Here is a 27,247-nt window from a genome sequence, read left to right on the forward strand (position 1 = left end):
AACGGCATAGAACCTCAATTATACCTCAGCGTCATCGAAAATTTGGACCATCGGATGGAGGTGTGCCGCCGAGGCCGCGGCGGCCATTTGGTCGATATTTTGTTCCATACGTAATTGAGCTACACCAGTATTATCATAATAAAGAGAAAAGACAATAATTTCGTAAAAAAAATTGTATTTTATTCAAAATCAACACCGGCCCTTGAAACATAACCGCCCTTAATAACAAAATAATGATATACAATCGAATTGTCAAACCAGTGTGGTCTTATGGCGTACAAATTTGGGGCTGTGCGAGTCAAAATAATATTAATATAATTCAACGATTTCAAAATAAAATTCTCAAAAACTTTGTGAACTCACCTTGGTATATTCGCTATGCAGATATTCATCGTGACCTCAACATTCCTACGGTCGCTGAAGTTATTAAAATACAAGTAGAAGCCCACTCTAAGAGGCTCCAGAGGCACGTAAACGAGGAAGCCAGCAAACTTCTCAACACCGCAGGCCTAACCCGACGACTTCAGCGAAAAAAACCATATGATCTTGGTAGTTAATGTATCATAAAGAAGAGATTTTAATACTCTCTTCATAAAAACCCTACAAATTTGTTAAAATCTCAAAGAAATTTGTGTTAGAGCGAACGGAACTTGGAACGGAATGGCCGCTAGTGTGAATGCTATTGACGCATTAGCCTCTTACAAGACGGAATCATGAAATAAGCCCGACCGTATAATGTGAACATGACAGCATTTTACCAGACTGAGAACGAACCGTGATCGATACTATGAGAGAGCTACATATAAATATGATACATATACAAGCACACTTAAGTATACCGTTACAAATGCTAAAAATGGCGAATAGAATTTGATATTCGCAATTGTAATTTTGCTGTATCAATATTTACATACGCTTAGCCTAGTTTTAAAAATGCACAGACACTTCAAATTATATGAGGACATATGGTAAATATGCGCACACATACATATATGCATACATATACGACTTACTAATATAAAAATGTAAATATGTTTTGTTTTAAAATTTTTAATACTGGGTTGTGTAAGAAGTTCGCCTGGTCTGGTGTCAAGGAAGTGGTTGAGCCAGTTTTCAGTTGCCTCTTTGTTATCGAAGGCAACGCCCTTCATATGGTTTGACAGGGGGAACAGGGACAGCGGATAAGATGGTAATAGGTTGGCGCAAGGTCCGGAGAATACGGCGGCTGCTGAAGGACCTCCCACTCGAGCTCTTGGAGTGTGGCTTTGACGACTAGTGCAACATGGGGTGAAGGAGTATGGTTTGGCCATGTCGATCAAGTCTTTTCGGTCGAATAGCCTTATTCTCGCGATGTAGCTGGGCAATGTAGAGCTCCTTGTTAACCGTGGCATTCTTTTCGAGCATTTCCCAGTGCACCATGCCCACCTCCCAGTTCCACCAAACACATATCCTAAACTTCTTTGGATGAAGATCTGACTTGACTCTCGGCTTTGGTGTATCACCTGGAGCCACTCACTCCGTTTTTTGCTTCATATTGATGTATAGGCACCATTTCTCATCTCTCGCGACGATTCGGTACAAAAAGCTTGCGTGTTGCTCGATGGCGGGTGAGATGCTGAGAATCAATATGAAGTCGATTTTCTTTGTTTTTTCGTTGAGCTCGTGAGGCACCCAGGCTGCCAATTTTTCAGTAAATCCCATTGAATAAAGGTGATTGAGAATCGTTTTATGATCACAATTCATTTTTCTCGGAACTCACAACTGATTCGGCGACCGTTCTCCTTCAAAAGTGATTTGAGACGGTGTTCATCGAATTCAGAACGCCTTTCGCTGCGCGACGTGTCATCGACGTCAAAGTCGCCACTTTGAACTTTTCAATTCATATTCGTGTTGCAGACTCGCCTATGACATCTTTTGCATACACGCCGTAAATGCCCTGGGTTGGGTGGTTGGCTAAAGTGGTGATTCTTCCAGAATCCAACTAGCGCTTCCGCACCATTTTGTTGGCACATCCTCGTTACCAACTTGTTTAACGGTTATTTACAGCATAACTATATCCAGTCTGTGCGGTTAAGGAACCTTATTAGGTTGTTGACGTCTAAGCCAGACAGTTGTTCGAGATTCTCGAACAGCGGTTGGCCTAGGGTTAACATTCTGTCCTTCCATAGGGCAGGCCATTCACAGAGGAAATGGGTTGCTTGAGGTTGTAGGTGGGCCATAACATTCTGCTAATTTTGCATTTCGTCTGAACTTTCCACCTACAGTCCGCGATTCGGAGGTATTTTTGGGAAATTGTACTCTTGACTGCACCTAATGGTGTGAATACCGATTCTGCAAGAGCCTTATTCATGGCAGATCCCCCTCTTGCCAGTTCATCTGCTTTTTCGTTACCTTCAATGTTCCGATGTCCCGGCACCCAGATTAAGGTAACTTTATGGTTTTCACTCAAGATGGTGAGGCGATTCCTGCTTTGTTCCACCACTTTAGAGGTTGTAGTAGCCGAACCCAGTGCCTGGATTGCAGCTTGGCTATCCGAAAGAATAGCGATATTGCCCTTAAAAGGGGAATCTGCAATTAGTAGCCTACAGGCTTACCCAATTGCCAGTACTTCCGCCTGGAAGACCTGGAAGACACTGTGAGAATATATACCAGCTCCAACACCGCAGCCCATTTTACTTCCATCCGTATAGACTGTAGTGTCGAAGCTGTTTAGAGAGAATCCCTTATTCCATTCTTCCTTAGACGGAAAGAGAGTGAAAAAATTTCTATTGAATGTTACCGTCGGGACGATGTAGTCAGTTCTCACCGAGATTAACTGAGTTTGTCGCAATAATAGACTCGCATGACCATAAGTTTTTTCTCTCCAGCGACCCGCTTCATTTAACCTAAATGCACTCATGGTTGCCGTCTTCTTTATATGTAGGTCTATTGGAATAACGTGTGCCAGTGCATTGAGAGCCACTCTAGCACATGATCTGATTGCTCCGACCGTTATTGCACAGGCTGATCTTTGTATTCTGCCGAGTAGTTTGGTATTGTACTCTCTCCCTAGAGCCTTCCACCAAACTACCGAACCATACGACAAAATAGGTCGTATAACCGTCTTATACAGCCATAATTTATACTTAGGTTGAAGATCCCATCTTCTTCCAAGTATACGTTTACAGGCATATAAAGCAATTTTTGCCTTCCTTACCCGTTCTTCAACATTTAATTTCCAGCTTAGTTTGGAGTCCAGAATTACCCCTAAGTACTTTGCGCTGGGTGATAGTGAGAGAGTTTGTTCGTTAATATTTGCCCTGGACTGCTTCGGTAGCTTTTTGATCTCGATGAAAAGCAAAGAAGAGCAGATGTCGAAAATGTTGACTTTTGCCTCCGGGGTATTCCATGTGCACGCCTCAAAACTAATAAAAAATTAAATAACTCAAAAATACAATTAAGATATCATAGTTTTGTAGAGCAGAAAGATTTATATCGAATGAATCCTTACCCTTTGCCAAACAGCAAACAAATCGATGTAAAATAAAAGGAAATATAAAAATGCTATGAACTTATGCCCCAGCCAAATAGTTTTCTCTAATATACAAACATATGTATGAATTTACTGATATGTATCTACATACTTAGTTATAGTCTAATAAGTTGCAAAAATTAGCGAATCAATCGTCTGAGCATTGAATGAAATTAAAAAAAAGAAAACGATTTGCTTAATCAGCATCTCTAATTCCATAATTTATAAATTTCAAAAGTCATTCTTAAGTCATTTACATTTCCATTTCTACAAATAAACTATACAAATGTGCACAGCTCACATCAGGCCACTTTTGATTACTCTTCAAATTTTCCAACACGCAAAGTAGCCATGCACACACACATACCCACGTATTTTCGCTTTTTTTTTATTGAAAATTTTGCTAAAACAAATCACTCTAAATGAACGCATCCCATTGTCTCAAGTGGTGCTTCTACAGAAATTCATGCGGTTGATTAACGACTATAAACATTTCTACTATTTATGGCACCCGCAAAAGCGGCGTTACGCAATACCGAATACAAAGTCGCGAATTATATGAAGCCGGCAAATTGAAAAATGAAACTTTGCAATACAGTTATACCTTAAAGGTTATCGGTGTAGTGAGATCAGGTCAAATTGCAGCTATCGTCTTTATGAATTTCGAAATCTTATATGTATGTAAGTTTGCACATTATTTGAATGATTTGCTTCTCCTTTTATAAGAATTTTTTTTTTCCTTGTTCACTCCACTCGGGAGCATAGGGCCTCGACAACAATCAATCTTGCGTTGGTTTCGTTAATCTATTTTGATTTCTGACAGGGTAGGTGATTAGCGTGACACTTTTTTTGAGATAGTCTTTTAAAATTATTGTGATTTGCTTCAATCAACAAAACTTTTAGTATCGTATTTTGGCATGAAATCGTGAAGAAGAAAGTGTACAACATCTCACTTGCCACTGTGCGGCACGAAACAAGGGATGGCTATCCACTTTCTGCAAACTTTCTATCCGGCGTCTTGCGGTTACATCATAGATACAAATACATTGACACGATTGAAAGAATAGAGAAGGCTTCACATATAGAGGTACCATATAGCGGTACCCAAGGATTACAAAGCGCGAAGTACAGAATGCAGAAGTGTGGCCAACATCAGACCGTTGGTCGGCTCTCAGCGATTTTGAAGGAAACAGCTGATTTGCTGATGTAACCGAGGTTATGATAGTGGTTAGTTTATGAAAAAACTGAGATTGTGTTGGCGTTATAGGAAGAGAAAATCCAAATTACTTCGTTTCCATGTGAACAACGATTGATTGGAAGAACTTAAGAATGTGTGAAGTGAGCGGGCACCATTCTGCTCATAGTAAAAAGATTTTTAGAGGTGTGCTCTCTAACAGACCGTTGTTCGGCTCTAAGCGAACTTGAGAGAATCAGCCGATGGGCTAACGTCACTTGGGATGTGTTTACAAAAAAAATGAGATTGTGTTGGTGATATATGAATAAAGTCAACCAATGACAATTCGTTGCTGTTCGAACAACGACTAATGGAACGATTGTGTGAATATGTCTGTGGACGAGTGTGTGAATACATGTGAAATGATCGTGCAGAATTCGGCTACCGAATACCACGTAACGTGGCAGCCTAATGTTGCTCACACTCACCAACGTAAACGTACGTCCGTATCAGCTGACACGATGAAACTAATGAGAGCCACATCTAAGTGAATTCTCACCATCGTTCCATAGTATCGTAGATGATTGACGTGGGATTTTGGATTGCTTCCGTAGAATCGTGTTAGCTGATTGCTCTCTCACCACACAGTGTACATTTGGAAATCATTTACAAAATAAATCTATGACCCTTTTAAGCAAATCTGCATCATTGTTGACGTCATTCAACAATCCCTGCGCGATGCTCAAGCAACGTTGTATTTAGTCAAAATTCAGCAATTTGGAACGAACTCCGCTGCCACACGCTTCATGCCCGAAATGTCCGAAAATATTGCATGGCATGTGCCAACTGATGTGCCAGCACCCTCAGCAATTTCTCTAATTGTGATTCGACGATTCTCCGTAACATTTTTCTTCACTTTCTCAACATTTTCATCAGTTGTTGTCGACCTTCTGTGAAAAGCTTGTACCACTTGTAAACATTTCTTGGCCTCAGAGTGCTCTCACCGTATGCCACTGCCAACATTTCAAGGGTTTTTGCGTACTTAATTCCATTTTTTGCACAAAATTTTACGCAACTTCTTTGATCCATTTTTTTCGATAGCAGAAAATCGCCGAACACGCAAAAAACTTCTCTTATTTATGCCTCTCACAAACTAAACTTGCTATATTGCCAAAACCATGGATATATCTTCGAGACGAGCATAAAAAAAATCGAAAGTCGAATGTACGTAGCCCGCGAATTTTGAAAATTCACCTTATTTTTTGAACACACCTCGCATGTGCATATTTGAGGCTGTTTACATATATCGGACTTCTATAATACAAACTCACTTTGTATCGAAGCACATTGAACAGATAGTAACAGTAGAGCAAGAACAACAAGTGCAATGTACTTTGTTTTTGCTTTTGGTCCCTAAAATGTCGAAACCTTTAACAAAATTTGACTATTTAAAAACAAAACAAATAGAAAAAAAAACGAATAAGCAGCTCAACTGATGCCACTACCTGTTCAATGTAAGAATGTATGTTCAATGTCATCAAAATTACCTGTCGTATGCTCTGTTGGGGCAGCAAAGGCAAAACGCTGACTATTGCAAAACCAGCGACCACTTGGTGAATTTTACTTACGTGGAGCATACATACATACATACATACATAAGTTAAGAGAAACAAACATTAAACATTATGAAACATCAACTTATCCACTTTGTTTGCGGGTTTTCTACGAATTTTATGCGTTTTAGGCATAGCAACCAAGGTAAATCCCTACAAGTTGGGGGCGCTAGAGCGCTGATTTGGGGTTGCGTTGCTTGTTTGTTTACATTCTGATTGAAATTTTGACATTCAAAATAGCAAATTGCAAAAGTGAATTACATACATACATACTTATGTACCTGTAAATGTTGTTGCCGCTCTAGTGTCACCACCACCACCTTCTAAGAATTCTGCTTGGGTAACACCATTGCTGGATTTAAAAAAATATATTAGTTTTTGCTTAATCAATAGTGTTGGTAAAAAAAAAGTATCCGGTTGGTAATATACTGAAAAATGTTGTTCTCTGAAAATAAATCCCAGTCAACAGTCTATTTTCCATACTCTCAATAAATTAAAAACTGGTTAAATGCTTTTTTTCTGCTATTAGAGTGGCGTTCTTCCTTTAGGGAATTCCATAAACGTTTTATCCGAAATTCTTCTGTATACCGAGGCCTTGTGGTTAACCGTTACCAGCCACACCATGCGCCAACATTGCTCATCACGCGATCAACATCGTCCGATACTTCGCAGCCAATTGGAGAGCATTAATAACAACATATCTCCTGCACATACATACTTGCAAAGCATACGTGAATAAGCAAGATATACAGTAATATTGCAATATATACATATGCACACACATACGTAAGTATATCTGAATACCTTTGCCATTAGGGAGAGAGAGCCGGCTTTTTGGGCGCGCTTGTTTGCTCACATCGTACACCATTCCTACTTATCGCATAAAAAGTTAACAATTTCATTAACTAAAGAGAGATTTCATTTATCAAAGAGGCACGTAAATTTTCTCATTAGAAGAAATTACTCTTCATTTTTGGCATAGTTCTCTTGACAAACAGCTGATCGGCAAACAAACTTTCCATAATGAACTTGGAACTCGTTAACGTACGGAGGGCGTGTATGCGTATGTGTGCACCTTTTTGCTTAGTTGTAAAAGCGGCCCCGCGACTCATCTAAATTTCGGACTCTTTTTACTCGTTTATTTGCGTTTATACAGGCAGTGTTGTTTGTTTAATGCAATATTCACACATACATACATAGATAAGTACAACGCTTGTTTGTGGCGGGAACAAATCAGGTTGATAGCAACCCGTATATCGTGCAGATAAGAGGCTCTATGTCCATAAGTGCGAAGCTCGTGATTTTTAACTAATATTTTTTTCACTATCCCTCTAACTGTTTCAAGTGCATAGTTAAATTGAAATTATCTGTTATTTATTTATTTGAATTTCTACGTGTTTACATTTCCTTTAATTAAATAAAGCACATACAAATGGTTACCGTACTAAAAATTTTGGTGGTCACCTGAATATAATAATATATATATACATACATACATATGTACAATACAATAAAGTTTAATCCCTCAAACGCATCTCTCCATTCAATAAACGCAAACGCTTTGTAGAGATAATATTTTTTTCCAAAGAAGTTACTTTTTGTTTACCTTTTCAGACCGGTTGAAATTGTGACTGCCTGAAAGGGTTAACTTATAAAAAGTGGGTGTGATTTTTATCCAACCTCAATAATGTTTATGTGTGGCCTAAGTGAGATGCTGAGCAATGCGTGTATCAAATTTGGGCGAGCTTCATTGAGTCGCTATCGCCATACGGACACCACTCATTTTTTGAAATTTAATCTGCGTCAAATTTTTTTGTTGGATTATCATTAATTTGGATTAAATGTGGATTTTTTTTATTAAATGTGGGTGAAATATGTGTATACATATATATATACGGGTGCTATGACTACAACCTCCCTAAATGCTATGCTTGATTTACTCCCCTTGGATCTTAAGAAGCAACATGAAGCAATCTGGCACGAAGACGGAACTTTGGGACACAGGGAAATCTTTAAGAGGCTATCTAAGTAGAATCCACTGTGTTTAACACCTAAGGAAATTTGATGTCAGTAATAGAGTGAATTCAACGAAATTTTACGGATATTTTCTTTACCGATGAGTCCAAGAAAATAGATACTGGAACCGAATGGTACTTAAACGATAATGCCTATTAACATTACGCTATGGGAGGAATGGCAACTGTTTTCCAAACGGAAATTTTTGTCATTCTGAAAGTAGCAGAGGAGATAGAACACGAAACAGATTGGAGTCTTTAGTGACAGTCAGGCTGCACTGAAGGCCCTGGAGAACGCTAAGCAAATCTCAAAGATTGATCAAGAATGCAAGAAGAAGCTCAATTCTGTTGTTCTGGAATAAGCTTGCGCTTACATATGTGGGTTACAGGACGGCACGGTGTTCAAGGAAATGAACTTGCGATTTAGCCTGCTGCGGATCAGCGGTTACCCAACGGACAAAATCCCATAATCGGATTCAGTTCAATAGAAATTATGAATTGGATTAGCGATTGTGTATGCAATTTACATAAAGAGCCCGAACACAAAAGTGTCAAACTTTCTTCTAAAACTTGAAAGAAAGGATGATGGTCGATATAATTACAGGAGCCAACCCATGAGGTCGGCATATAACTACCATTGGAATCATTGAGGCCTACATTTGCCTGTCTTGCCTAGAGCAGGCGAATAGCACTGATCATTTACTCTGTGACTGTCCTGTCTTTGCTAGAGCAAGGCTACGAATTTTGTGTTCCGATGTCGTGAGAATGAGTAAAATTCGTTCCCTCAGGATATTTTCAGATTTGGCAGAGAATCTGGAAAATGCTCTTTGGACTAACTATGTCTGTCTCTGTCTCTATTCTATCCTATATCTTTCTCTCTGCAACTTCTTTCCAGCTTCGAATACAATGGGCTTTTTAACCCGAGTGTTTTAGCAGTTACAGTCTGTTTTTTTCTTGCAACTTCAAGATATATTTCGTTCTGCTCTTTGCTGCATAATAGTCCCACTTAAGGGCTACGACGCCAGGGCTAACTCAGGTTAGTGTTGTTCGAAACTTTCCCGTAAACGCAACCAAACAAAAATGAGTGAGAAGTACGCGAAGCGTTTTGAGGCGGTATTTTTATGCACGCATTCGAAAGGGCCGAAATTATCTTACGCCGCGGCTACAAAAGTGATTAAAAAAATCAAAAAAGTTTGTTGTGATGTGGAACCAGCGGTATAAAGTGTACAAAATTGATGATGACTTTTCCGAGTGCGAGTGACGAAAAAAAGCAGGATAAAGTGATCGTCCAACTTTTTAAGCGAGACCCTTCTTTGTGACTACGACAAGCGCCATCAGTTCTTGCTAAAAAGGGAATAGATGTGAGTATCAACACCATCGAACGACGACTGAAGGAGGCGAACCTATTCTATCATCAAAACCACTGCTCTTAGAAAAACACATTGAGAAACAATAAAACAAGAAAATGACGTCATAGGATTGGACTGGCCTTCCCAATCCCCAGACGCCAACCCCATTGAAAATATGTGGGGAACTATGAAAACGCATCTTGCCGGAAGGCCAGCCCATGATTTAAAGCAACTCGTGCGCCAAGTTCGCAAAATCTAGTCCTGTGTGTCGACGAGCTACGCAGAAAAGCTGGTTCAAAGCATGAAGAAGATGCCAGGCTATACTCGAGAACGATGGAGACTACACGGCTTATTGAGTAATTGCGATCGCATTTTTTGAGTTTTCTTTTGCTTGAGATTCACTAAACAAAAATTATCCTTAGAGGGATCGAACTCTGCATAACTGACGAGCACGGCGCTGAAGCTCTAAAGGACATAAGAATTAAATATAGAAATATAGAATAATGACCTTACTGTCAGGCAACAAATAAACAAAAAACCAAACCGTTTCGGCAGTTTTTAGAAGGATCAAAAACTAATTTTACTATGGTGTCGAAATCCTCTCAACATAAACTTTGAATACTGGGGTGTTCTTTCAAATGTTTCTTTTGGTATGGCGACCGACCCGGTCTAATGTACATATGCATGCATATAGTAAGCAAAATTAATCATTCATTTTTGTTATTGGAAAAATTTAATTACTAAATACACTTCTCACAAAAATTAAGGGAACAGTAAAATTTCCTAAATTTTTTAGTGATTTTTGAAAAGCTATATCTCGGTGAAAAATGGGCGTACGGAGTTCCGACAAAAATCATTCAGAAGCTTTAAACTTCTAGTTTTAAGATATTTAAGCAATTTTTTTTTATTTAACGGTTATTTTGTAATCGTCAGTTAAAGGGCGACACAAAAATTTTCGAAATTTTTCCCTTTTTTTTGGATTGCACGGGCTTGGTAAAATTTGTCCGACTAAAACTAGCCATACAGTCAACTAGCTTGATTATTTAGCTTCAATTTGCTTTTTTTTGAATATCAGCATTTTACGAAAAAATACCATTTTATCTTTGATCATTGATATCTCAACAACTAACAACCCAACAATAAATCAAACAATGGTTTTGGAAAGTGGAATATATTTCCTATAAGATCCTAATTTAATTTTTTGAGAAAAAAATTTTTTTTACCCTTAACGTTGGTTTGAAGTGAACACAAAAAAACGCCTTTTTACGGTTTTTCAGAAAATCTATCGCTCACTTACAAATATTAATGCGGGAACTCATGTTTCCAGGGATTTTTACAGTTTAATATTTAACTAATAACCCTGTAAATTTTTAAATCGATCCATCAAGCCGTTTTTCCGGACCGATTGATCAAAATTTTTTAAAAGAATTATAGGAACAAATGTTGTTTTTACAACATTGTTTTTACAGCATTGTTTTTAAACATTGGCTAAACATTATTACATATAATTGAAAAGAAATTTTTGCTTCAACTTTTTTCGCATTTTTGCATTAGCATCTTATTAAATAAAAAAAAAATATATAAAAAAAAATTCAAATGTGAGCTGAAAGCCATCCCTTCGTCGGCCTACCAGAAATTTATGGAGGACTGGGTTACACGTTGGCACATGTGTGTTGCTTCAGACGGGTCATAGTTTGCAGAAGATAAAATAAATTTGCCTGAAATTTAACTCTGTTTTGTTACATTTGAACATTCCCGGTTCTGATCATAGGGAATCCAGCACTCGAAGGCAAATATGGTACATGTAAGGCAATTTTCTTTCTTTCATTCCAAATTTGCAAAAGCCAAAATTTAAGATTTCGTTATTTAAAAAGCCATGCCGGGTTTAGATTCCTCGATCTACACCATTTACTCGCGATCGCACTGTTTCACTCATAGGATCATCGATTTGCATCAAAAATTTGACCCTAATATCGGGCAAGGTTAAATATCTGGTTATTTCCAATTAAGATTTTCTATTTATTCGGTAATGTACATAATTTGATCAGCTCCTAATGCTGTAAACATGGGCGAGAATTGTGGTTTCCAAAGTAAATACGTATTATTTGTTGGCCTTACTCGTATTGTGATATTGTAAACACAGACACATTTTTTATTTAAACAGATTTTTTTTGCATAACTCAGCTCCAGAAATCACAAGTCGTTGTTCGATGGGCGCGTCAGCTCTAAAATCAAACATTTAAAGCGAGGAGCAAAGTATGGAATGCCAGAAGAGGAGAAGAAAGAAGTATTGTTTGGCTTGTGCTCGAGTGCCCAATAAATTGCTTAAGTAAAGGGTGATCAGATTGGAGGTACATTTTCCAATAGGTCCTTTCTGACAGATCACACGTGACTACTGTCAAACTAAATACATCCTGTTTTTCAGTATTCATTTACATTTCATCATGGAAAGACTTACGCCTCCACAACGTTTACCATACAAGTTATACAATTTTATGATATTACGAAAATCAACGCACTGTTAAAAGTGTTCATCGCGCATTCAGGCCAACTTATGGCGTCCAGCGATGAGGCCCATTTTTGCCTTAATGGCTACGTCAATAGGCAAAATTGCCGTATTTGGACTGAAGAGCAACCTGAAGGCATTCAAGAACAGCCGTTACATCCATTGAAAATAACCGTTTGGTGTGGCCTATGGGCTGGAGGAAGCATCGGCCCATATTTCTTCAAAGACGAAGCTGGCGCCAATGTAAAAGTGAATGGGGAACGCTATCACGCCATGATAAACGACTTTTTGATGCCGGAAATTGAAGTCCGTGATCTCCAAAACATTTGGTTCCAGCTAGACGGCGCTACTTGCCATACACCCTTTCAAACAATGGCTTTACTGCGTCGTCGTTTCGGTAGCAATGTATCTCTCGTCGGGGACCAGTGGATAGGTCACCAAGGTCGTGTGATATCACATCTTTGGACTTTTATTGGTGGGGGTAATGTAAAGTTTGTATATGCTTTCATTGGGGGAAGGTTTTTAAGTGGCGGGTCCCAAACCCAGCGCACAACCAGCTATCCTGGAATGTTTCGCCTTCTCACTTTAGCTCACTCCCGAACGGGTGCTCGGAAGATACCCAGAGGATACTTGGGCTAATCCCGGGAGTTGTGAGCTGCTTGAACCATATGTAGAAGAATCGTCCTGGCCACTCCCAAGTGAATGGCGATCAGTAACTTTCCCCACTTGCGTGGACTTCTACATAAGGAACCATCCTGCGCATGTCAAAGAGAATGTGATGATCCCGATACCCCTATCGTTGACGACGGAATTGACGTTCCGCTACCCGACCATGACAAGGTGAGAATAGCGATAACGCGGCTAAAGAACAACAAAGCCGCAGGCGCCGACGGACTGCCGGCTGAGCTATTCAAACATGGCGGCGAGGAGCTGGTAAGGTGCATGCATCAGCTCCTATGCAAAATATGGTCGGATGAAAGCATGCCTGCCGATTGGAATTTAAGTGTGCTCTGCCCAATCCATAAGAAGGGCGATCCTGCAATTTGTGCCAATTACCGCGGGATTAGTCTACTAAATATCGCCTATAAGGTTCTAGCGAGCGTATTGTGTGAAAGGCTGAAGCCCACCGTCAACCAACTGATTGGACCTTATCAGTGTGGCTTTAGACCTGGAAAGTCTACCATCGACCAAATATTCACGATACGCCAAATCTTGGAAAAGACCCATGAAAGGAGAATCGACACACACCATCTTTTCGTCGACTTCAAAGCTGCATTCGACAGTACGGAAAGGAGTTACTTGTATGCCGCGATGTCTGAATTTGGTATCCCCGCAAAACTAATACGGCTATGCAAGATGACGTTGCTCAACACCAGCAGCGCCGTCAGAATCGGGAAGGACCTCTCCGAGCCGTTTGATACCAAACGAGGTTTCAGACAGGGTGACTCGCTGTCGTGTGACTTCTTTAACCTGATGTTGGAGAGCATCGTACGAGCCGCAGAACTTAATCGCTCAGGCACAATATTTTATAAGAGCGTACAATTGTTGGCGTATGCCGATGATATTGACATCATCGGCCTTAACAACCGCGCTGTTAGTTCTGCCTTCTCCAAACTGGATAAAGAGGCAAAGCGAATGGGTCTGGTGGTGAACGAGGACAAAACGAAGTACCTCCTGTCATCAAACAAACAGTCGACGCACTCGCGTATCGGCACCCACGTCACTGTTGACAGTTATAATTTCGAGGTTGTAAAAGACTTCGTTTATTTAGGAACCAGCATTAACACCGATACAATGTCAGCCTTGAAATCCAACGTAGAATCTCTCTTGCCAACAAGTGCTACTTTGGACTAAGTAGGCAATTGAATAGTAAAGTCCTCTCTCGACGAACAAAACTAACACTCTACAAGACTCTCATCATGCCCGTCCTAACGTATGGCGCAGAAGCGTGGACGATGACAACATCCGATGAAGCGACGCTTGGAGTGTTTGAGAGAAAGATTCTGCGCAAGATTTTTGGACCTTTGCACGTTGGCAACGACGAATATCGCAGACGATGGAACGATGAGCTGTATGAGCTTTACGACGACATAGACATAGCGCAGCGAATAAAGATCCAGCGGCTACGTTGGCTGGGTCATGTCGTCCGAATGGATACAAACGCTCCGGCTTTGAAAGTATTCGATGCGGTACCAGCTGGAGGTAGTAGAGGAAGAGGAAGGCCTCCTCTGCGCTGGAAAGATCAGGTGGAGAAGGACTTGGCTTCACTTGGTGTGTCCAATTGGCGCCGGTTAGCACGAGAAAGAAACGACTGGCGTGCTTTGTTAAACTCGGCCAAAATCGCATAAGCGGAAGAATGTAAAGTTTAAATATTTGTACACAAACGAGCTCCGATTCAGGCATTGGAAGCCCACATTACAACAGTTATTCACGTTATACCGACCGAAGTCCTCCAGCGAGTCGCGAGTTATTCAAAATTGGTGTTTACGGATGGGTGAATTAGCTCATTAAGTCGTTATCGCGACACACGCATTTACCCAAAAGTGCGCGTGGTACCTTTCATATTTCAATATTTCATTTGCGCCGTATTCCTTTTCTTGGATTCATCATTGGTACCAAATTAATTTATAACAGAGATATCCCTTTTTTGATAATTACCGTTATATAGGCATGGTTATTTGCCAATTTCACCCATTGTCAATGTCAAACTACCTTCACAATCACGTTGAAATCACATCAATCACATGGGCTGAAAAGTCTCAAGCCTAACACATAGATGGTGCTAGTTTATTGCATTCACCTCCGGAAAAGCTTATTAGTACTAACCTTGAAAAGACAGCTGTTAAAATTTCATGATATTATATTCCTTAGTTCGTGAGTTGTTATGCCAAGAGCGACTCTACTTTAGTTCTGTACTGTTTAGCAGGCCAAAGCTTAGACGAAACTGTAGCGCTAACCGAAATTACGAAAGGTGAATTGCTCCACTAAAATGCTTTGTGAATGCCTTAAAAACTAGGTAACATTGGGCTTCTAGGATGAAGCTTGGAAGTTGGATTGAGCGTATATGTTACAGGTGTGTTGGAGTTTCTGGGGATTGGTCGCCAATAAGAACTTAAGACTGGTGTAGGCCTACAGTTTGGTCCTAGTTTACAGCTCGCAGCCTTCAGAATTTCGCTTCTGAAATCTTTCTTGCCTTTGGCAAGGAAGGCATCGCAGCCTGGTAGTACTATTACAAATATTGTCTAGTCTCTAAAGGGATTTACTTTGAAAAGAATTTTCGTTCAACTTCATACTAACAGAATTATATCATATTTTTATGCCTGTTTAAATTTGACTTCTGTTATTCTACTTGCAAGCTCGTGTAATAAAGATTACTGTCGATTTATAACACCGTAGGTTCACATGGCTTTATTTATAAAAGTTTTGACTAGTCGGCACCAAAAAGTCTACACCATTTTTATAACTTTTCAGCAATTAGCCATTTAGCCTATTTTTAATTTCTTCGCGAGGTTCAATTAATGACTAACGGCAACTTTTTAAAGTTCAATTTCTCGCAATCTTTTGGCTACTGTCGTTTTTGACACGATTTAGCTATTGGTGATTGTATGTATGTATGTATATATGTAAGCATCACAAAGAATTTCTTTTTTACTTGCCTAGCCCGTTTTGTTCCGCATGAGTGCATTTGCTTGTTCCCAACGCCGAAACACCTAGTAAATTATTCTGCGCCGCTCCAAGGCGACTTTTGCCTAACGTCATACAGTTTGAAGGCTTTACTTATTCTTTTGCGTTCGTTTGGTGACTCAAATCTTATCACTTTACTGAAACGTTCAATATTTTAGACTATCAATTGATTAAGAATTAATGTACAGTTAATTTTAATGATACCATAAAATACTGATTCATGATTGCAAGTGAAGCAAAATTAAAGATCGCAATTGTTTTTGCCTTACTTGAAGTGACGATGGCTTTAATTACGACTTTCACTAAGTTCTGCATTCAACTTTAGAGAGGTATTTGTAGCTTTAAGCCGACCGCACATCGCTAGTAATTTAGCTAACTGAACTGATGACGTGAAATTGGCATACAACAATTTGAAGGGAAATCTACCAGCACCGAACTCAGGCCTTATTATATGACTACTAACCACTAAAACAGTAACAAAAATAAAAGTGTAAACTAAAAGTGGTATTGGAAACCTTCTAAAGGTAAAAAGGGCATTAAAAACCTCATAATGTAATTTTTTAAATCCAGAGAACGTACATCGATTTTTAAGGTCTAACCGAACTTCGGCCGAAGCCGGACCGAACAGTTCCAAGGTGCCAAGTTATAAACCAGCAATGACTCTTTACGGCCGCGGTAGTCGAATGGTTGGTGCGCGACTACCATTCGGAGCACTTGGGGGCAGTGCCTGGTTAACCTGTTCACGGATGGCTTGAAGTTGGACGGTTGGGTTGGAGGAAGAGTTTTCTGCAAAGAGCTCCTCATCAAACTCAAATTCAGGCTATCGGTCACTGCAGTGTGTTCCAAGCAGAGGTGACCGCAATTAAAGAAGCAGCTGACTGGCTACTTACTAGCGTAATAACGGTTAAGAAGGTAAATATTTACTCCGATAGCCAAGCGGCAATTAAGGCCCTAGGCTCTATTATAGTGCATTCGAAACTGGTCTCTCTCGATTGCATCAGAATTCTTTGATATAAAGATAATTTGGGTACCTGGTCACAGTGACATTGCTGGAAACTGCGAAGCCGACGAGCTGGCCAGACAAAGGTCCTGTGAGGCGCTGTGCCCGCGAAAGGAGAGGATCGGGATCCCCTTGACAACCTGCGCTCTACTCCTGGAAGGATGGGCTTTGCACCAACTCAGCGAGCGCTGAGTAAGTACACGAACGTGTAGGGTCGCGAAGTCATTCTGGCCACGTTTGGGTAGGAGGCGTTCGTGGGATATTCTGAGGATGACAAAATCTTATCTCTCAAATTTCGTGGGCATCCTCACGGGGCACTGCCCGCGGGGTTCACATGCCGTGAGACTCGGAATCACTTCGAGTCCTTTTTGCGTCAGCTGTATGGAGGATGAGATGGAATCATCTCAGCACCTGCTCCTCAGCTGCCCAGCTCTCTCGGGACTAAGATTCAAGCATCTCGGTTCTCACTTCTTTTCTGCGCCTGCTGATATAGCAGGTCTTGATAACAAAAAACTGATGAGCTTCATCAGCAACATCAAGAGGTTAGCACAACCGCAGACCAGTCACCGTTCATAGTCCACAAAAACTCAACCCTCCCCACCCCTTTCTTTTTCGTCCTTTTCCTTCACTTCTTTTCCCCCTCTTGCAATGGTATCACAAAGGATGAACCAAACTTTTTGGTTCAAGTGGACCCACTCTCTGGGCAACCACCACTCCCTAACCTAACCTAACCATTTGGGAGTGCGCAGGTTCAAATCTCCGTGCATGAAACAACAAAATTATAGAAAACGTTTTTTCTAATAGCGATCGCCCCTTGGCAGGCAATAGAAAGCCGCTGAGTGTTTTTATGCCATACAGAGTAGGTGGCGTTCGGAGTCGGCTTAAAACTGCAGGTCGCTCCATCCATCGAGACGCACGCCATAAATAGGAGCAGTTTGGCCAAACACCAACGAGAAGTGTACGCGCCAATTAAACTTTCAAGTGCATTTCGCTCGAGGTCGCGCGCATTTAAAGCAAGAATTTAAAATTAATTTTTTAATTTACTTTGTCAGCTCCATATTGTATGCCTTCCTGATCAGTAATCAATTGTTGTTGTTTATTTTTTTTCAGTCCACGAGAATTTGTGGCCTCTTTTGTTGCTTTCATAGCCTTGATTCGAGTGTGTTTTAGCCGGTTCGAATTTTCTCCGAGACACTAGTGATACTCATCATATCCAATTATTATTCCAAGTAATCTTTCCATTTTCAACAAACTCTCTGCTCCGTCAGTAAACCATTAGGGGGTTCTAAAAGTCTTGCATAAGTGCAGAATTATAACAACCTTAAAAGAACAACAATGCCAGCTACACAGGGTCGCATTTGTCGTCCTACGCTTCGTTGCAAAGAAGATACGAGTATGTAACAATTTTTTATATACTTTCTTTAATGTGTTTTGTTGTAGTGCCATTGCTCGCATACTAAACTTTGCGATTTTTCCACTTTGCAAGAAAACTGTGGATCCCTCCATTTAAGGAAATGCTTTTGCTTTATTTTACAAAAATAAAAACGTAGCATTAATTCATCATGTTTTGACTTGACTTTAGCAAAATTTCAAAAACAAAAAAAAAAATTAATCATTGTAAAAGTTATCACTGCCAGTGTGGAGCCCGTTTCTCCAGAAGTCCCTTGCTGTCATCACAAGTTCTTGGAGAAAATGAATCGGACAAGAAAAATTAGTTTTATTAATAGATAATCTTGTGCCTGATCGAAGCTTTTTTTGATTTCAAAATTAACAAATATATTTCAGATTTTCGAGCAAAAAACCGACAATTAATTGTTTAGAAAAAAAAATAGAAAAAAAAAATCCTTCGATCAGGCACGCGTTTTTTATGTTTTTCAAAAGTAGTATAAATTTTATTGAAATCTACCAAGCGGTTTTTAAGTTACAGTGATCACCAGTTCAAAAAACATAGTTTTGAGAAAAACGCATTTAAAGTTTTGCTACTTACTCTCGAACGCTCCATAACACTCGAGCGCCCTTTGTTAATTGTTGAATAACATGAAAAGTATTTGCCGGATTTACTTCAAATTTTCACACAATATTTCTTAGATATTGTACTTTAAGAAAATGAAAAAATGGAATTTTTTGGAAATTCTGACTACCCCTAACCACTTAATAAGGCCTACCGTTACAGTCTACTCATAATTGTATTTCCATGCTGCGAGTTTTGGCCGACAACCGTATTTTTTACCGAAAAGAAACTAGTAATTGTTTCACCAGTTTACTGCAGAAAACTACCTCACTCTGCACGCGTTTTGAGACAGTTTGGTATTCTTAAAGGAGCCATGTTTATCAATATTTAACCCACGAACAATGTTTTAATCGAAATCGACACACCTTTGATGGAATTCAGCACAAAATTGCATCGACACTTTTTCCACGAGGTAGTCACTTATTCTTTATTTATTTCATTAATTTCAAAATATATGACTATATTATTCCAATTAGCTACGTCATTCTTACATCAGCTGTTGTGTTTCATGAATAAACTCCATGTCTAAACTCCGAAACTCCATGTCTTTTTCGAACTTCAGTAGGCATTTTAATGCGTAGTTTCAATGCCAATCCATCAACTTCACTTTCGTTTTGCCACATTTTATATGCCTAGATAAGTGGTTACCATAGGTGCTTTTTCTTTAAGATAGTTTATTTTTTACCGTAGGGTTCAAACTGATTGTTGTATGGATGTTTGTGTGTAAAAATCAATCATTAAGAGCAACAGAACTGGCCTAGGTACATATGTATGTATGTGTGTACAATCGCGACGTATTTATGCACTTACATATACTTCCGTTTGCCTTGCGCTAGATCACACTTTTTTATCCATTCTATTCAAGTTGACCTCTATTTGAATGCAAACAATAGGAAATACTTTCCATTCGATTTGCTATTTGCAGCATTTATTTCTTATGCGTACTACAGTATGTAAATAGAACAACAACAACAATAACATGTAAATCTATACGTACTAGAGTTGTCAGTCCCGGGATCCCGCGAGCATAATCTTTTTTAATTTTTAATTTCTCACAAAGCTTTATGAAATGGAGGGCCTCTTCTATTCGCTATTTCCCCGCTCGCTATCTCTATGATCGATTAACTTGACGAAAAATTTGAATGCGAAAGCAACAACAAAGTTATCGAGAGATTCGCCGCTAGTGAGTATGGCTATAACTCATAGCGCACTGCCTTACCAACACATGCAATTTAAGGCAGCTCTCTTCCTGCGTTGCCAACATATTTGGGCGGCCAGTTGCTTCATCTATTCGCCACTTGCTAAGTCTTGGCGAACAGAAGAGGCCTAGGGGCAGGAAATCCGATTTATAGTAAAATGAGCAACAAAAATGTGTCTTATGGGGTTATAAACCTTGTGTTGGACTAAAAAACCGAAAAATTTTTTATTGCATATTATAAAATTACATCATCTTAAAAATATAAATTCAAAAAATCATAAAGATCGGAGCACTAGAACGAAAGTTACAGGCCGTGGAAGCGCGCGATCCTTCTTGGAACGTGAAGTGCACGCAAAACTTTAGACGCGATTATCTCAAAGTCGTGTTTTTTGAAAATTACCGTCGCGGTGATCATTATTTATCAAAAACTATTTGACCGATTTGCATAAACTTTTTTTTTAATTATTCGAAGTTACAGCCTCGTGAATCTGAACGGTTCACTTTTTATAAATATAATATTTGCATAGTTCGCTGGAATTAATTTTTTTTTAATTTTTCAACCCTCTCAAAAATCGTTTTTTTTGGTGCAAAGCGGTTTTTATATTGAGAAAAAATTTTTTTGGGTAAATAAATCGTTCAGATTCACTAAAAAACATTTTTCATTTTCATTTATTTTTTTTTAATATATTTCAGCTGAGCTGCTCACGCGCTACCGTGATCACCGCAAGCCTCTTCTAAAAAACGGTGTTTCGGGGGAGGGGCGATATCAACAATAAATAATAACATTTTTAAAAAGAAAAACACCAAAATGTATTCTTCGAGAGTTACCCTTCAGTATGATATATGTCTCATTTGAATAAAAGTTCTAAAACATATTTAAAAAAAAATATGACAATCGTCCATTTTTTCGGACTCACAAGGTATATAACCCCTTAAATGTTTTACAATAACTTTCCTCTTATTCCACGAGATACAAAAATATATGATCTTCTTTCAAAACTTCTTACAAAATATGCAATTTTGTTTCTTTACTTTGTAAGTTGGTTTATCAGATATAGCCCGCATCAAAACTAAAACACCTCAACATTTTAACCAGTTCTGACTTTTTTGTTTGTTTAATGTTGATTTTGTTTTTATAAAAGTTTCAGACGAAAGTTGCGAAGTTTGTAACTTTAAATAAAAATTTGAAAAATTCCACCAACTTTTCATCGCATTGAAATTTTTAAAGTTTTTTAAATTAATTTCTAAAAAAATGTATATTCGTTATATGGAAAGTGCGCAACACTGTACGAGAAACAAACTATTAAAAATCAACGTGAATTTTTAGCAAATTTCACTTTATTAATAGGACTATGAATAAGTTCGTGCGGTTTTACAACAGATGGCGTAACTTGATTATTATTCCATCGATCCACATTTCCAAACATTCATTGGAGAGCTACTGTCGTAAGGCACAAACGTCAGTATAAGTTTTTTATTTGAAGCGTAAACAACAATATTTTTACCACACTTGAAAATGTCGAATTTCGTGCCAAATAATGTGTTTTTGCGGGGAATTCTTCTTCATTATTTTAATATGAAGAAAAAAGCAGCCGAAAGTCATCGTATCTTGGTGGAAGTTTATGGTGAGCATGCTCTAGCTGAGCGAACGTGCCAGAAGTGGTTTGCACGCTTTAAAAGTGGTGATTTTGGCTTGGAAGACGAAGAACGCGAGGGTGCGCCGCCAAAGTTCATGGATACCGAATTGGAGGAATTGCTCGATCAAGATCCGGCTCAAACGCAAGAAGAGGTTGCAAAAACTTTGGGAGTTGATCAATCAACCATTTCCAAACGTTTAAAAGCCATGGGAATGATCCGAAAGGTAGGCCATTGGGTGCCGTATGAATTGAAGCCAAGAGACGTTGAACGCCGTTTTATGGCATGCGAACAACTGCTTCAACGGCACAAAAGAAAGGGTTTTTTGCATCGAATTGTGACTGGCGATGAAAAGTGGGTCCATTACGACAATCCAAAACGTCGGGCAACGTATGGATACCCTGGCCATGCTTCAACATCGACGTCGGCGCAGAATATTCATGGCCTGAAGGTTATGCTGTGTATCTGGTGGGACCAGCTGGGTGTTGTGTATTATGAGCTACTGAAACCGAATGAAACGATTACGGGGGATGTTTACCGACGACAATTGATGCGTTTGAGCCGAGCACTGCGAGAAAAACGGCCGCAATACGCCGATAGACACGACAAAGTTATTTTGCAACATGACAATGCTCGGCCACATGTTGCACAAGTGGTCAAAACATACTTAGAAACGCTCAAATGGGATGTCCTACCCCACCCGCCGTATAGTCCAGACCTTGCGCCATCCGATTACTATCTCTTCCGATCGATGCAACATGGCCTGGCTGACCAGCACTTCCGTAATTACGATGAAGTCAAAAAATGGATCGATTCGTGGATTGCGGCAAAACCGACCGAATTTTTCACAAAGGGAATCCGTGAATTGCCAGAAAGATGGGAAAAAGTAGTAGTAAGCGATGGACAATACTTTGAATATTAAATTTGTAACCATTTTACGTCAATAAAGTTTCAAATTTCGAAAAAAACCGCACGAACTTATTCATAGTAAAATAAAATTTATTATACTAAAATTTAATAAGCTGTAAAACTGCATACCAAAAATGTTTCTAGAAACTCTAATTAAAAACCGTTTCCGGTGAAAATTTTGCGGAATTTTCTTAATTTTATAATAGTATAAAACTTGGGCAGATATGACTTTCTTAACTATTATCTTTTGTTTAGTTAAAAAACCCTTATTTATTATTTAACCCACTTATTTGTTATTTATTATTTAACCCACTTATTTATTTAATTATTATTTAACCCACTCATTTATTATTTATTATATATATTTTATTTTTTTAAAAGAGTGGCAACTACTCATAAAAATATCTGGAGCAAATTTTAAATACCTTCCTTGGTAGAATCATATTAGAATGATGAAATTAAATTTAAACCCTGATTTAATTTCTCAGATTGAACTTAGGTGGCAACACTGATTTTTACCAATAAAATTAAATCTAAGAATCCTGTACCATCAATTTTACATAAAGCTCTTTTACTCTCGAACTATTTGAACGCGTACCAAAAAGAGTGGCAACCCTCAAAGTATTTTGCAATTAAATTTTTAAAACATTTTTAATTTGAAATAGAAATCTTCTTCTTTGAATATCAGTAGATAGTTGGCGATAGGGTTTAGGGTGTAATCCTATAATAACCCTATGTAATTTGGAGAGAATGTAGGTTCGAATCTTCGTAAAACACCAAAATGAAGAAAAGAGTTTTTTCTAATAGCGGTCGCCCCTCGGCAGGCAATGGCAAACCACCGAGTGCATTTCCGACATGAAAAAGTTCCTCTTAAAAAATATATCTGCCATTCGGAGTCGGCTTAAAACTGAAAGGTCCCTCCATTTGTGGAATAACATCAAGACGCACAACACAACTAGGAGGAGGAGCTCCGCCAAACACCCAAAGGTTTTCCGCAAATGGAGGGACCTACTATTTTGTGCCGCCTTCGAACGGAAAATAGTTTCTTATGAGGCGCTTTTTCACGGCAAATATACATTCGGGGGGGTTCGCTATTACCTGCCGAGCGTCGAGGTGCGAGAGCTGTTCAAACGAAATTAATGGAATTTTTTTCGAATTAAGTTTTGACCAAATTATGAATATTTAAGTCCCGGCGCTAATGCAGGGATTCTGGGATTATAATAATAACGAGATTTTCGATTTCGAAAATTTCGGCCTGGTAAAAATCACAAAACTGTACATCCCTAATACATGCTTTTATGTGTATATATACACATGTTTACAAATTTTTTTGCGCAATTGTATAGAAAATTGTTTTGTCACTAAGTCGACTTCCAGCACTCAAATCCAGTTCTTTTTACCCTTGGCGCGCCTTTTTCTGTATTTTGCGGTGTAACTGTATTTCAAGAAATTGCAAATCATTCCGTTTTGTTTTATTCAATTTGATTTGCAAGTAGCTTTATAGCACAAACCAGACGGGCACACACACACATTCTTACATTATTTCAGTCAAACATGTAGCCCCTGCCCGGTGTTTGCCTTTTCCCGGCAGTCTGGAATTTTTAATTCGCACTTAATTTCAAATATGTACATATGTACACATATACATACTGCACAAGCATATTGTTGTATGTGTAATGCACTTAAATAATTTGCAATTGGGTTTCACGTATTAAGCGCGAAATTTACAATCCGATTTCGTGCACCAAGTGGACATACCATATACACATACATATGTATGTATGTATGTGAACCTGGAAAAATACACCTGGTAGTGATTGGGACTAGGGATGTTGCGAACTTGGAACTTACATTTGAGAATTCAAGCCTGATATTTAATATAAAGTAGTGTTTGCCGACTTTTCAGATTCCAGCCTGTTTACAAATGCCGTAAACCAAACCTGCGGCCACCATAGCCAAATAGAAGTGCACAGGTTCCAGTCTTCGGGCATGAAACACCAAATGATACATAGGCAAAATCTTTTCTAAAGGATGGTTAAGTTTCAAAAAAATTGCATGTACACGTTTGCAAAAAAAACCGTTTTTGGTTTAAGGAAACATTTGATTTTAATTATGCATGAAAAATTATGTGCGACCGATTATACACAGGAATTGGATGATCTGGTTGTTGGGTAAACAAATTATTAATTATTTGTGAACCAGTGTTATCAGAACCGCACGCCAGATATTCTAATTATAAACGAATTAGAGACCAGCTTATTACGGCTAGTGTGCAGCGCAGGTAGATATGAAGCAATAACCAGCGTGTCGACAGCCAGTGACAGCGGAGTAAGCACTTAATAAATAATTGCATTTTATGACCTGAAAAATTAGTTTATCACCGTCCCCAAGTGTAGACATATTACTAAAAAAGGCAAACAATGTAATAAATGCGCCACAGTTTGGCGGTTAATCAGTATAGATTATTTCATTGTAGTCACTAGTGTCTTTTTTCGAGGGCGGATCGACAAGTGTAAGTGAAAAGTGAAATAAGGAAAATTCTTCACTAAGAAAGGGTGCTCAATATGGAGAATACTAGGTTATTTAATAAGTTTTGCGGTTCGATAAGAACTTCGCAATTTGATGGTTTGAAATAAAATTAGTTATTATTCAGTATAGTATGCCTGAGCATCAATAGACTTGTGTTCCAATGAGATTCTAATTTATGAATTCCATTCCTGAAGTAAGAATCTGGAAGGCAGCACAATACGCTTCCACAGCTGTTATGACCTCATCATTTGATGAAAAACATTTTCCACGCATAATATCTTTTTTAGGTCTGGACACAGCTGCAAGTCGCTAGAGGCAAAATCTGGTGAATACGGTGGATGCTCCAAACAATCGAACTTTAATTCATGGATTTAAGCCATTGTCAAAATGCTCTTGTGATACGGTGCATTATCCTGATGATGTATCTTTTGCAAAATGGGTCACTTTTCACGAATTTTTTCTTTCAGCTGGTCTAAAAGGTTGCAATAATATTCAGAATTTATTTTTTTATTATTTCTTTGCAAGTAATCCGCGAACAAAATTCTCTCCGCATCTAAACAAAATGATGCTAACACCTTCGATTTCTGGACACGTACTCGTTTCGGAACCCAAGAACCAGGTTCACACCACTCTTTAACCTCTTGTTTTGATTTAGGAACGTGCTGATGTACCCAAGTCTCATCCATAGTAATGAATCGATGCAGAAAATCCACTTTATCCTTTCGAGAAGCTCGAAATACTTTCCTCGTCATACACAAATGTGTCCGTTCAAGTCGGTTTCGAATTGATCCAACAGCTCTGGATGAAATGCACCGGTGATTTTTTTACCCCTTACAATTAATCGTTGTGAATGATACCATGAGCGTCTTCCCAACTTGATTTGATCTTAGCCCGTTTTCGTTTAACAACGAGAAGTTCGTTGTATTCGTTGCTTCTTGAATTCTGGTGCGTTGTGACAAATAATGCGATGAGCTTCTTAAAATTCCATTTCTAGTGTGGCCATCACAAAGCTGAAAAAAACGTTATGATAGAAAACAAATTGCAAATTTGTATGAATTTAGTTTATGTTTACATTTTTAACCAATCATTTTTTATATTCATTTTTAATTTTTTTTGCAGGGAAGGCAACCATCCCGATGATTATTCACGCGGTCTCACCTATCGTAAGCTGCTCGAAGAAGTTTGCCGCTTCGCCAACGTACTTAAAGATCATGGCGTAAAGAAGGGTGATCGCGTATCCATTTATATGCCGATGATACTCGAACTGCCAATTGCCATGCTGGCTTGTGCGCGTATCGGCGCCGTCCATTCCATTGTATTTGCTGGATTCTCATCGGATTCGTTGGCGGAGCGTATGTTCGATTGCAAAGCAAAAGTGCTAATCACCGCTGATGGTGTTTGGCGTGGCGAGAAACCATTGTACCTGAAGGCACTCTGTGATGTGGCGCTAGAAAAAGTCGAAGAGATGGGTCACACTGTAGAAAAGTGTATTGTGGTGTCACATTTGAAAAGAGTCACGCCATGCGTCGACAATCATGTCGAGGAGGATATACCGTGGACGGATGATCGTGACTTTTGGTGGCATGAAGAGATGGAGGATAAAGAGCCAGCCTGTTATCCTGAGTGGATGGACGCGGAAGATCCACTTTTTATGTTGTACACAAGTGGCTCCACCGGCAAACCCAAGGGTGTGTTGCACACCACAGCGGGATATTTGCTGTATGCAGCCACTACTTTCAAGATTGTCTTCGACTATAAGCCAGGTGATATTTATTGGTGCACAGCCGATATTGGCTGGATCACTGGACACACATATGTGGTATATGGACCGTTGGCCAACGGCGCTACATCGGTGATGGTGAGCGCAGCGGAAATATAATAATTTAAAAATATTTATGCGATTCCTCGCACATTGTTTATTCCAGTTCGAGGGTACACCTTTCTATCCGGACAACGATCGATTTTGGGCGGTGATCGATAAATACAAGGTGACTCAATTCTATACCGCACCCACAGCTATACGTGCGCTTATGAAATTCGGTGAGGCACCAGTTTTGAAACATAATCTAAACGGTTTGAAGTGAGTAAAAGTAATTTGCGTTACTTTCGCATT

The 27,247-nt window shown here is 39.1% G+C and overlaps 1 protein-coding gene across 1 annotated transcript in view; it reads left to right on the forward strand.

The window, feature by feature from the left end:
- The window catches only part of LOC129240855 (acetyl-coenzyme A synthetase), a 44,110-nt gene that overhangs the window by 14,045 nt on the left and 2,818 nt on the right, over positions 1-27,247 (forward strand). The window contains exons 2-3 of the mRNA XM_054876886.1: positions 26,254-26,992; positions 27,060-27,214. Of these exons, the coding sequence (XP_054732861.1) occupies positions 26,254-26,992; positions 27,060-27,214 (894 nt within the window). The remainder of the gene's footprint in view (positions 1-26,253; positions 26,993-27,059; positions 27,215-27,247) is intronic.

Source organism: Anastrepha obliqua, chromosome 3, assembly GCF_027943255.1.
Source record: "Anastrepha obliqua isolate idAnaObli1 chromosome 3, idAnaObli1_1.0, whole genome shotgun sequence".
NCBI classification, from domain to species: domain Eukaryota; kingdom Metazoa; phylum Arthropoda; class Insecta; order Diptera; family Tephritidae; genus Anastrepha; species Anastrepha obliqua.